Genomic DNA, 13395 nt, shown 5'->3' on the forward strand with positions numbered 1-13395 from the left:
CCTGGGCCTATGCTCTATAATACTAATACTAATACTAATATTAATAATAATAACATTTATTAAACACTTACTATGTGCAAAGCACTGTTCTAAGCACTGGGGAAGTTACAGGATGATCAGGTTGTCCCATGGGGGGCTCAATCAATCAATCAATCAATCAATCGTATTTATTGAGCGCTTACTATGTGCAGAGCACTGTACTAAGCGCTTGGGAAGTACAAATTGGCATCACATAGAGACAGTCCCTACCCAACAGTGGGCTCACAGTCTAAAAGGGGGAGACAGAGAACAGAACCAAACATACCAACAAAATAAAATAAATAGGATAGAAATGTACAAGTAAAATAAATAAATAAATAAATAAATAGAGTAATAAATATGTACAACCATATATACATATATACAGGTGCTGTGCGGAAGGGAAGGAGGTAAGACGGGGGGATGGAGAGGGGGACGAGGGGAGAGGAAAGAAGGGGCTCAGTCTGGGAAGGCCTCCTGGAGGAGGTGAGCTCTCAGCAGGGCCTTGAAGGGAGGAAGAGAGCTAGCTTGGCGGATGGGCAGAGGGAGGGCATTCCAGGCCCGGGGGATGACGTGGGCCGGGGGTCGATGGCGGGACAGGCGAGAGCGAGGTACAGTGAGGAGATTAGTGGTGGAGGAGCGGAGGGTGCGGGCTGGGCAGTAGAAGGAGAGAAGGGAGGTGAGGTAGGAGGGGGCGAGGTGATGGAGAGCCTTGAAGCCCAGGGTGAGGAGTTTCTGCTTGATGCGCAGATTGATCGGTAGCCATTGGAGGTTTTTGAGGAGGGGAGTAATATGTCCAGAGCGTTTCTGGACAAAGATAATCCGGGCAGCAGCATGAAGTATGGATTGAAGTGGAGAGAGACACGAGGATGGGAGATCAGAGAGAAGGCTAGTGCAGTAGTCCAGACGGGATAGGATGAGAGCTTGAATGAGCAGGGTAGCAGTTTGGATGGAGAGGAAAGGGCGGATCTTGGCAATGTTGCGGAGCTGAGACCGGCAGGTTTTGGTGACGGCTTGGATGTGAGGGGTGAATGAGAGAGCGGAGTCGAGGATGACACCGAGGTTGCGGGCTTGTGAGACGGGAAGGATGGTAGTGCCGTCAACAGAGATGGGAAAGTTAGGGAGAGGACAAGGTTTGGGAGGGAAGACAAGGAGCTCAGTCTTCGACATGTTGAGCTTTAGGTGGCGGGCGGACATCCAGATGGAGATGTCCTGAAGGCAGGAGGAGATGCGAGCCTGGAGGGAGGGGGAGAGAGCAGGGGCAGAGATGTAGATCTGGGTGTCATCAGCGTAGAGATGATAGTTGAAGCCGTGGGAGCGAATGAGGTCACCAAGGGAGTGAGTGTAGAGGCTCACAGTTTTAATATCCATTTTACAGATGAGAGAACCGAAGCCCAGAGAAGTGAAGTGACTTACCCAAAGTCACACAGCTGACAAGTGGCAGAGCAGGGATTTGAACCCATGACCTCTGACTCCAAAGCCCGGGCTCCTTCCACTGAGCCATGCTGTATCCCCTAGGCCATGCTGTGGGGCTGAGGGAGGGATGAAGAAAGGCTGCAAATTCAAATGCAAAGGTGACACAGAAGGGAATGGGAGAAGAGGAAATGAGGATTTAGTTGGGGAATGCCTCTTGGAGGAAATGAGCCTTCAGTAAGGATTTGAAGGCAGGGAGAGTGACTTAACAGTAAGTGCTTATTAATACGATTGAATGAATTACCAACAGGCCAAGTCTAAGGTGAAATGTCAACGTGATTAACAGCGAAGAGTATATCTTGCTGACAAGTTTTAGAGATTTGGAGTCACATCCCCCACCTCCTCCTCCCCCTTCCCATCACCCCCCCCAGCCTTACCTCCTTCCCCTCCCCACAGCACCTGTATATATGTTTGTATGTATTTATTACTCTATTTATTTTATTTGTACATATTTATTTTATTCATTTTGCTTTGTTAATATGTTTTGTTTTGTTGTCTGTCTCTCCCTTCTAGACTGTGAGCCCGCTCTTGGGTAGGGACCATCTCCATATGCTGTCAACTTGTACTTTCCAAGCACTTAGAGAAGCAGCATGGCTCAGGGGAAAGAGCCCGGGCTTTGGAGTCAGAGGTCATGGGTTCAAATCCCAACTCTGTCAATTGTCAGCTGTGTGACTTTGGGCAAGTCACTTAACTTCTCTGGGCCTCAGTTACCTCATCTGTAAAATGTGGATGAAGACTGAGAGCCCCCCATGGGACAACCTGATCACCTTGTAACCTCCCCAGCGCTTAGAACAGTGCTTTGCACATAGTAAGCGCTTAATAAATGCCATAATTATTATTATTATTATTATTATTGTTATTATTACAGTGCTCTGCACACAGTAAGCGCTCAATAAATACGATTGAATGAATGAATGAATGAATGAATGAATGTGAGCCCTTTGTAGGAAAGGGACTGTGTCCAATCAGTTCTATTTGTATCTATCCCAGCACTTAATGCAGGGCTTGGCACAGAGTAAGGACTGAATACAAATACTGTTAACTAATTGCTCGGGTAGCAGCAAGATATGTGCCTATTTGACAGACCCCATTCTGTTTGGATCTGGTCCCTTTATCCCCGTTAGCAGGAGACTGAGTTGGAGACTAAAACCCCAGACCTTTTTTGATTTTCTCCAAGCTAGCATCTACCCAGAGATGTTGCCTGTCCAGTGTTGAGATTGTCTCCCCATGACTGATGTCCCTGTCAAAAAAGGCAGGTGGTGTAGAAAGAGGAGAGGAGCATAGGGTTGCCAGTGATAGCAGTGAGCTCCCTATGAGCTGGGAACGTGTCTACCAAATCTGTTGTAATGATACTAATAATAATGATGGTATTTGTTAAGCTCTTACTATGTGCCAAGCACTGTTCTAAGCGCTGGGGTAGATACAAGGTATTCAGGTTGTCCCATGTGGGGCTCACAGTCTTAATTCCCATTTTACAGATGAGGTAACTGAGGCACAGAGAAGTTAAGTGACTTGCCCAAAGTCACACAGCAGATAAGTGGTGGAGCCCTGGTGGAGCTCTGACTCCCAAGTTCGTGCTCTATCCACTAAGCCACACTGCTTCTCTCCCAAGTGTTCATACAATGCTCTGCAAACAGCAAACCCTCTGTAAATACTATTGATCCATCAGCTGCCCTTCAGGTGGAGATGTGAATCAATCAGGATATAATCTTGCACCACAAATGCCCTTCTGTACCAGCTCAGCATGATGCTTTTGAGTTTTATGTTGAACTGCATCAGAAAGTATTAGTCTTACGTCTCTTTAGTTTTATCCAGTGAATGAAACAAGCATCCTTAATGCCACTAGAACATGCAAAGACTTCATGACATCATTTCAGACTGATGTTGGGTTGATTGCTGTGGGCAGGGAATGTGTCTAGTATGCTGATATATTGTACTCTTCGCACTTTGTACCATCTCTGCCAACAGTATGTGTATCCACAGAGTTTTCTTGGTAAAAATGCAGAAGTGATTTACCATTGCATTCCTCTCCCCAGTGAAAACTTGAGTCTCTGGCGTTGTCTTTGATCAACATTTTGATCAGTCGCCTTTGACTCTTTCCTACACAGAGTGAATCAACTTTGACGCTGCCTCTTAAACCTTTCCATTATGGGTAACCTTAGTGAGAGTATCTTTCAATTGCATAGCTCGAAGCTTCATTAGTGTATGCAAACTCTCCCGCCATGGTAAGGAGAGCTGCCCATAGTAAGCACTCAATAAATAAGATTAACTGAATGACCTGATCCAGCACAGCCGTTATGAATGAGCTCTGCAGGATTGCCCAAGACAAATCTGCTGAGGGTCCACACAAATCTAGAGTCCATACTTCAACACCATTCAAATAATTCCAACTTGGAAGTCTTTGACCCTCAAAACCCCTATATAACCAACCTTACTTTCATCAAAAAATGTGGGAGAGTCAAATCAAATGATTCTTAGAGACCATGTTGAAGACATCTTGCTTTTTGACATCAATAGAGAATAACAGAACACCACAAGCCCTAGGTTGCTCAGATCAGGATTCCATGCCCAGGTTTCACCAAAGTAGAACACAAAGTTGAGGTGTTAATATATTTAGGCAAAATTCCAATCTAGAGCTGGTGTCCATTTTGGCCCGGTCCACACTGGCAAAATGAAGTGGAAAAGTGAAGCAATTTTTTTCAATTAAGGCCCCAAAGCACTCTCAGCTGAAGTAATTACCAGTGTTGACCTAGCTTTTGTAAACCACATCAACTTAGATAATAGATCGAAAGAGAATAGGGAAATACATTTATCTCAGATCATCCAGTGAGTTTTCCCAATACTACAAACAAAAAGCGACCTAAATCTATCCTGTATCAATTTAGTTTAGTCTAGAATGCATTGATGTGTCTGTAGATAAAGATTGTGGGCAATGTGTAAAAATATTCTGCCAAAGACTTATCAGGGTGAATGCCAGCACTTCTACTGTTAACAATAAATGTTTATCGAGCAGTTTTTATTTGCAAAGCTCAATATCGTCTGCTGACAGTATCCTGGGTTATCACATAGCTTTGAACTGCTTTGGGAGACAAATTTATTTTGATTATTCTGTTGGGTATGATGCATTTTATACTATAATTTTTTTTCTTTCCCTATAGTTATTTCTCCTGATGATTCCAACTTTAAGAAGAAAGACACCTGGGCATTCTTTGAAGGTAAAAATTTAACCTTATACATCATTTCCTCTTAAAAGATAAAAAAAATCTGGTCCAAGTTGACTACATATGAGATGGAGTCAAAAATCCAAATTCTGCTTCACCCTTTGTTTTTGACTTTGTGACCTTTTATAAATTCCTCTTTTTTTATGTCCTCACCTGCCAAATTTCTCCTTCTTAAGCCGTAAAGAGTATAGGAAAACAACTCCAATCCTATAGTATTTTGGAGGCATCAGAGGATTTTAAGAGGGGGAATTGTCACGGGTGGATTGATTTGTATCCCAAATTCATTCTCAGACTCACAGATGAAGGGTGTTTCCTTTCATTTCAGCTGCCCTGACCGAACATCCTTCTTAGAAACTGCAGCCTTGTTAGGTTGGTCGACTTCAAAATTGGGCAGATTTCTGCTTAGCCCCAGAGTACCTTGGAGTTTCCAATGACATAGGGAAATTTATCTTCACTCAGTTTTTGTTCGCATCCTAAAATAGCCTCTTTGTCAATACTGGGTACTGCTGATGGAAATGTCCTTCATCTAGATTGAGCTGGGTTAACAGATGAATAGCTAGGCTAGCATTTTACCAGGATAAACTTACTAGATATAGTGAGGTTAACCACACCTAGGAGCATTACCTTGTATTTACCACAGGCCTTAGAACAGTGCTTGACACATAGTAAGTGCTTAATATACATATTAATATCTGTCTCCCCCTCTAGACTGTAAACTCCTTATGGGCAGGGAACATATCACTAATTCTGTTGCACAGTACTCTCCCAAGCATTTAGTACAGGACTCTGCAGATAGTAAGCCCTCAGTAAGTACCACTGATCAATTAACACATACCATTAAAAAATTCCTCTTCCTCTGAAGAATATCTACCTGCTGTGATATTAGACTCCATAGACGCTGGTTTCTTGTTGGATCAAAATCGGGTTACTTGACCGCAGATTTCGAACAAGAATAAAAAAATCGACCCTCTGTATTGAAGACTACTAAAAGAAGGTGCGGAATTAGGAACTCCATCCAGGGCCTAGGGAATAGTCGGTATAAATCCCAAGGGCCCAAAATGAAACAAACTCCCAAACTAGACAAGGTGAAAGCTGAGAGTTAATTAGTAACATAACTGGGCAAGATCACCACAGAAGATGCTGAACTCAAGGTATTCAAGGTGACTTTTGTAGCCACTGAGGTTTGAGGTTGTCAGGACTAAGATGATGATTTGATTAATAGAAGTAAGAGGCCAAATACTATACCTCGAGGAAAAGACTGTGAAGTAGCAGGGAGGTAGTTTCATTTAAGATCTCTCCAAAATTAAGATAATAAACAAATTTGCTAACTCTACCACCTTTGGACTGTGTACAGCTCGATTTGCTTTTATCCACCTCTGTGCTTAGTAGAGTGCCTGGCACCTACATAGTAAGCATTTAACAAGTACCATCATCATTATTGTTATTTCTAACACCAGGTATAGCTGGAGTGGTGAGAAATCCATAACCTCATGAAAAGCTCTTCCTTTTAGATCACAGAGAGAGGGGCCTGGACTGTAGACTCCAGAATGTAAACTCCTTCGTTGGCAGGGAACATGTCTTCCAACTCTTTTATAGTGTACTCTCCCAAGTGCTTAGTACAGTGCTCTCACATGGTAAGTGCTTGATAAATACAATTGATTGAAGCAGAAATATCTGAGTCAACAGTTGTCTTCAACTCCCTCTGCATCTAGTAGAGCTCAGTTCAGTCCCCTGGAGAGGATCATTCCCCCACTGGCTGAGAGGTCAGTCTCCTCCCCAATTTTTCAGGACAATCTGGAAAAGGTGAAGGGCTTATGATCTGTCTGATTCATGTGTACCTGACAATCGACCAGATTTCTCATGTTACTGTACCCATTCTGACCAGTGAGTCAATGAGGTTTGTGCCTCTCATTAGCTGTTGTAACTGCACCAAATGTTGACTGTTTGTCACAGGATCTCCATCATAATAATAATAATGATGATAGCATTTATTAAGTGCTTACTATGTGCAGAGCACTGTTCTAAGAGCTGGGGGGGGGGGGGATAAAAGGTGATCAAGTTGTCCCACGTGGGGCTCACAGTCTTTATCCCAATTTTACAGATGAGGTGACAGGCTCAGAGAAGTTAAGTGACTTGCCTAAGGTCACACAGCAGACCTGTGGCAGAGCTGGAATTTGAACCCATGACCTCTGACTCCAAAGCCTGTGCTCTTTCCACTGAGCAACACTGCTTCTCTAAGCAGCCCCGGGGTGTCTGTCTGAGGGTCTAGGATGAAAAGTTGTAATTTTTCCCCCTTATCGGGAGCTCGGAAACAGAGGTCAGGCAGCCTTCCCGTTTGCTCCAGCCCCAAGATGGAGGGAATGACCACGGGCTTGAATGAGAGCAGCTAGAAGTGCAGGTAAGGTCCCCTTTTACCACATCCAGAGCAAGTCTCAGCAGAAAGCCTGGTTTTGATGGAATAGGTCGCTGATGGGTAGACTGGAAAGATTAACTGAGCTGCGGGAGGGTCCAGGTAAGCCTGGTAATGGAATCAAGGAATCCCTTCACACCTATAAACCTCCGACAGGAGGGGAATTCAATCAATCAATCAATCAATCAATCATATTTATTGAGTGCTTACTGTGTGCAGAGCACTGTACTAAGTGCTTGGGAAGTACAAGTTGGCAACATATGGAGACAGTCCCTACCCAACAGTGGGCTCACAGTCGAAAGACCTACATGGACTGAAAGCATTCCATGGCCATCTGCAAGATTACCTCAGTAGCTACAGTAACTTCCCAGCAGTGAATCGATCAATAATCATAATAACAATGATGGCATTTGTGAATTGCTTACTATGTGCAAAGGACTGCTCTAAGCGCTGGGGGGATACGAGGTGATCAAGTTGTCCCTCGTGGGGCTCACAATCTTAATCCCCATTTTACAGGTGAGGTAACTGAGGCACAGAGAAGTGAATTGACTTGCCCAAAGTCACACAGCTGAGAAGTGGCATAGCCAGGATTAGAACCCATGACCTCCGACTCCCAAGCCTGGGCTCTTTCCACTGAGCCACACGCAATATTTATTGAACTCTTACTATGTGCTTCCTGTACTCTCCCAAGTACAAGACAACAGAGTTGGTAGACATATTCTGTGCCCACAACAAGCTTTCAGTCTAGAGTGGGAGACAGACATTAATATAAAGAAATAAATTACAGTTACGTGCACAAATAACAGTCCTTACGTAGCATGACATGCTTACTGTAAATTCTGAACGTCCTGACACATCTTCAGCAAATCGGGTGGTGTCCACTAGGGTTAAGACACTTACTGTCATGTGATTTAATTGCTTGTGGTCTCAATTCCTTTATATTTTGTATGCTTCCTGTGTGCAGAATACTGTCCTAAACATTTTGGAGAATACAAAAGAGTTGTGCAACACAAGTCCTTGCCCTCAAGAAGTTTACAATTTAACAGGGCTCCTCACTGCTATTGTCCCAAATACAGAACTCACTACATCTTTGTTTTTAAATAAAGGTCCTTTATCAAATATTAAATGTATGGGACTATGATTTAGGTTTGGGCATACTTATGAATATGCTATTTTTTTCCCTTTAATGCTAAATGCATTAACACATGTTGCATGGACCTTTATTACACTCCATTAGTGTTTTTCTCAAAATGGGTCAGTGGGAATTAGCTAATCAATAAACAAACAATTATGTGGGGTTTTTGTGTTAGTTTACCCAGTTAGACCAGAGCAAGGACTGTGCCTTTCAACTTAGGTACTCTCCCAAGTGCTTACTGCAGTGCTCTGCTCAAGGTAGAGCGGGATTTTACCACCAATTGCTGGGTTATTTTGCATTGTTTTCATATGTTTAGTTACAGTATGCTACATGTTGTAAGTCAGTACCACTGATTGATTGCTTTTGATTGAAACCGAGTGCTTTTTCAGAGAGCCGTAACACATACCTTGCTGTTTGAAACTAGCCAACCTCTGTTGAAATCAGTGGCAATAAACTTCTCTAGCTGATCTTATTGCCCTTGGTTGGTCAGGCTAAGGACTGCTGATTAACATCTCTTCCCTGCTGGGGCTCTGATTCAGCTGACACCTGTTGAGAAGTTCTGGCACCAGGAGGTTTTGTTTGTTGGACTGCATGTCAGCAAGATGCTAGAATTAGTCTCCCCCTGGATCCCCTCCCAAATTTCCCTAGGCACCAGGAGGGAATGCAGTTTGGGGCGTCAGAGTGAAAGAACACAAATTAGATTATTTAAAGCAATTTGGGTCTGCCCAGAGTTCCCGCATGGTTTCCAAACTTGTAGTCTCAACTCTATTGTATTGTACGCTACCAATGCTTAGTACAGTGCATGTAAGCACTCAATATGTGCCATAGGTGGATTGACTGGTTCGTTGAAATGCAGAGAACAGAGGCTCTGGACTTTTCTCATGCTAGGCTTTTGAGTTCCCCTATGCAATCTGTTGGACCCCCATTCATTGAGTTGTGTTTATTGAGCGCTCACTATGTGCAAAGCACTGTATTCAGCTCTTACCCAGAACCACAATTTCTTAAGCTAGTCTACCCAAAGGCAGAAGGACTCCTGCTTTTTCCTGAGTTGAAAAAAATCTCAGGCTGCCATCCAAGAACAAGACCAGACCCCGGATTTCAGACAGGTACCTGAGCCATGGCAGGTACTTAATAATAATAATAATGACATTTATTAAGCACTTTCTATGTGCAAAGCACTGTCCTAAGTGCTGGGGAGGTTACAAGGTGATCAGGTTGTCCCATGGGGGGCTCACAGTCTTAAACCCATTCTACAGATGAGGTAACTGAGGCACAGAGAAGTGAACTGACTTGCCCAAAGTCACACAGCTGACAAGTGGCAGAGCCAGAATTTGAACCCATGACCTCTGACTCCAAAGCCCGGGCTATTTCCACTGAGCCACACTTAATAATAATGATGGTGTTAAGCGCTTACTATGTGTCAAACACTGTTCTAAGAACTGGGGTTCATACAAGCTAATCAGGTTGGGCACATTCCCTGTCCCACATAGAGCTCCCAGACTTAATCCCCATCAATATAAAGAAATAACTTTTATACCTTTATTTTAGCATTTTAACCTTTATTTTAACATATTCGTGAGGGAAGAAGATTCAGGTATTATCATACCATTTTGCAGAGGAGGAACTACAGCTCATAAGGGTTAAATAACTTGCTCAAGGACAGTGGCAGAAATAGGGGGAGAACCCAGGTTCTGGTATGACAGATGAGGTAACTGAAGCGCAGAGAAATTAGGTGACTTGCCTGATGTCACACAGCAGGTAAGTGCTGGAACCAGGATTAGAACCCAGGTCCTTCTGACTCCCATGCCCGTGCTCTACCCACTCGATCACACTGCTTCTTTTCCCCCAAAGGCCGCACCAATTTCCCCTGCACTCCTGACCGGATTTAAGTCTCTGAGGAGGAGTGGCCAAAGGGATGGACAGCACTGTTAACCTGCTTCTCACCCCATCCCAGATATCCACCAGCCCCAATTTCTGGTTCAGAAATGAATCTTGGTTGTGGGTGGGGCTGTAGTTAGGCCTCCCTTTGGGCACTATACTACCAATCCAATAATTAAATAAGGGAGGGAGAAAAGGGAAGTTATTATTAATGTCAGACTATGCAACACTGAGGAGGCCACTCAGGTGCCATCTCACTTGTGGCAGTGACATTTTTTTTCCTATGGTATTCATTAAACACTTACTATGTGCCGGGCACTATACTAAACACAGGGGTAAATACCAGTTAATCAGGCTGGTCATCGTCCCTGTCTCACATTCATTCATTAATTCATTCAATCGTATTTATTGAGCACTTACTGTGTGCAGAGCATTCATTCGTTCATTCATTCATATTTATTGAGTGCTTACTGTGTGCAGAGCACTGTACTAAGCACTTGCAAAGTACAAGTTGGCAACATAGGGATGGTCCCTACCCAACAGTGGGCTCACAGTCTAGAAGGGGGAGACAGACAACAAAACATGTGGACAGGTGTCAAGTCGTCAGAACAAATAGAATTAAAGCTAAATGCACATCATTAATGAAATAGAATAGTAATAGAATAGAATAGAACAGAGGATTCGCAGTCTTACATTGGATGTAACTGAGGCAAAGATAAGCGAAGTGACCTGCCCCAGGTCACACAGCAGGCAAGCGGAGGATCCAGGATTAGAACCCAGGTCCTTCTGACTCCCGAGCTCCTGCTTTATCCTCTAGGCCACGCTGCTTGTCTTTGGTTGTGAAACCTTTTCTGTGTGACCTCAGGCTGACTACAGATCGAGTTCAGGAGTTCAAGCGATCCAACCAGGCTACGAAACTTGTGTCTATTTTGGGGCAAAGTCACAGCCACTCCCCGTCTGAGATGTACCATCCCCTCTCAACCTGACTGCAAATCCGATCCAGAAATTATATTCAGCAGATCGCTGTACCTGCCAAAAGTCACTGACAGTCTGGAACTGGCTTGCATTGTTTTAAAATAGTAGCCTACCTGTAGATATGTTGCAGAATATATTGAATAATTCTAAAGTGCTTTGGATGAAAAGCATTATAGATTTTCATTATATTACAGAAGCCAGAGGATTATCTGAACTAATTGGAATCTAAATTGATTAATGAAAAACAGCATGATCTAGTGGAAAGGGAAAGGGTTTTGGAAGTAAGGAAACCTGGGTTCTTCCCTTAATTCTGCCACTGTCCTTGAACAAGTCCCTAACCCCTACGAGCTGTAGTTCCTCCTCTATAAAGTGGTGTAACCATACCGGATTCTTCTTCCCTCACGAGTACATTAAAATACAGTGGAAAAATGAAAATGTGAGTCACATTTACATTATGACTATTAGAAAACTGAGTTCCAATAATGGTCTCGCTGCATTCTTCATTGATAAAATTGAAACCATTAGGTGTGGTCTCTCTAAAATCAACCCAGCTCCTCTCCAAGTCCTTTCTTCCTCCTTCCCCCCATTTGACTCTTCTATCCTTCTCGGCAGTATCTAAAGAGGTCTCCTAACTCCTCTCAAATTCTAACCCTTCTATCTGTGTCTCTGACCCCATCCCATTTCACCCCATAAGAGCAATTGCCTCCTCCCTTCTTCCCTCTGTAGTAATAATGGTATTTACTAAGCATTTACTATGTGCAAAGCACTGTTCTAAGTGCTGGGGAGGCTACAAGGTGATCAGGTTGTCCCACGTGGGGCTCACAATTTTAATCCCCATTTTACAAATGAGGTAACTGATACTCAGAGAAGTTAAGTGACTTGCCCAAAGTCACAAAGCTGACAGTTGACAGAGTCGGGATTTGAACCCATGACCTCTAACTCCAAAGTCCGTGCTCTTTCCACTGAGCCGCTCTGCTTCTCTAATGAAAAATCCATGATCATCATCTTCAACCACTCACTCACCAATGGCTTCTTCTACTAGCTTTCAAACATGCCCATGTCTCCCTATCCTAAAAAAAACCCTCCCTTGACCCCACAGCTCCTTCTGGTTACTGTCCCATTTCCCTTCCACCACTCTTCTCCGAACTCTTAGCATGAGATGCCTCCACTTCTTCTCCTCCAATTCTCACCTCTAACACCTTCAATTTGGTTTCTGCCCCCTTCACTGCATGGATATCACTTTCTCTGAAGGCATCAGTTACTTCCTTCTTTCCAAACCCAATGGCCTGTTCTCAGTCCTTAAATTGTGAGCTTTCTTCTGCCTTTGACACTGGAGAACACACTGTTCTCCTGGAAACATTATTCTACCCTGGCTTCACCCACACTGGTTCTCCTGTCTCTCTGACCACAACTTCTCAGTCCCTTTCACAGGCTCCTCCTCTGCTTCCACTTCGTCTCCTCCAACTCTCACCTCTAACACCTTCAATTTGGTTTCTGCCCCCTTCACTGCATAGATACCATTTTCTCTGAAGGCATCAGTTATTTCCTTCTTTCCAAACCTAATGGCCTCTTCTCAGTCCTTAAACTGTGAGCTTTCTTCTGCCTCTGACACTGGGGAACACACTGTTCTCCTGGAAACATTATTCTACCCTGGCTTCACCGACACTGGTTCTCCTTCTGTCTCACTGCTGCTTCTCAGTCCCTTTCACAAGCTCCTCCTCTGCTTCACACCCTCGAACTCTGGGGATATCTCCAAGATCAGTACTGTTGTCCCTTGGAGATCTCATTTGCTCCCATGGCTTCAACTACAATCTCTATTTGAATGATTCAATCAATCAATCAATTGTATTTATTGAGCACTTACTGTGTGCAGAGCACTGCACTAAGCGCTTGGGAAGTACAAGTTGGCAACATATAGAGACAGTCCCTACCCAACAGTGGGCTCACAGTCTAAAAGGGGGAGCATAGTAGCACAGCAGCATAGAAGCCCACAGAAGAATGAAAAGCAGCATGACATAATGGATAGAGCTTGGGCCTGAGAGTCAGAAGGTCATGGTTTCTAATCCTGGCTCTGCCACTTGTCTGCTCTGTGACCGTGGGCAAGTCACTGCACTTCTCTGTGACTCAGTTATCTGTAAAATGGAGATTGAGACTGTGAGCCCCACATTGGACAGGGACCATGTCCAGGTTGATTTGCTTGTATCCACCCCAGTGCTCAGTACAGTGCCTGGCACAAAGTAAGTACTTAACAAATACCATTATTATTACTATTATTTGATTCCTTA

General features: G+C 43.8%; 1 protein-coding gene across 1 annotated transcript in view; it reads left to right on the forward strand.

The window, feature by feature from the left end:
• VSTM4 (V-set and transmembrane domain containing 4) overlaps nucleotides 1-13395 on the forward strand; it is a 123317-nt gene that overhangs the window by 42288 nt on the left and 67634 nt on the right. Inside the window, exon 3 of the mRNA XM_038744133.1 lies at nucleotides 4650-4706. Within this exon, the coding sequence (XP_038600061.1) occupies nucleotides 4650-4706 (57 nt within the window). The remainder of the gene's footprint in view (nucleotides 1-4649; nucleotides 4707-13395) is intronic.

Source organism: Tachyglossus aculeatus, chromosome 3 (assembly GCF_015852505.1).
Source record: "Tachyglossus aculeatus isolate mTacAcu1 chromosome 3, mTacAcu1.pri, whole genome shotgun sequence".
In the NCBI taxonomy this organism is placed as follows: domain Eukaryota; kingdom Metazoa; phylum Chordata; class Mammalia; order Monotremata; family Tachyglossidae; genus Tachyglossus; species Tachyglossus aculeatus.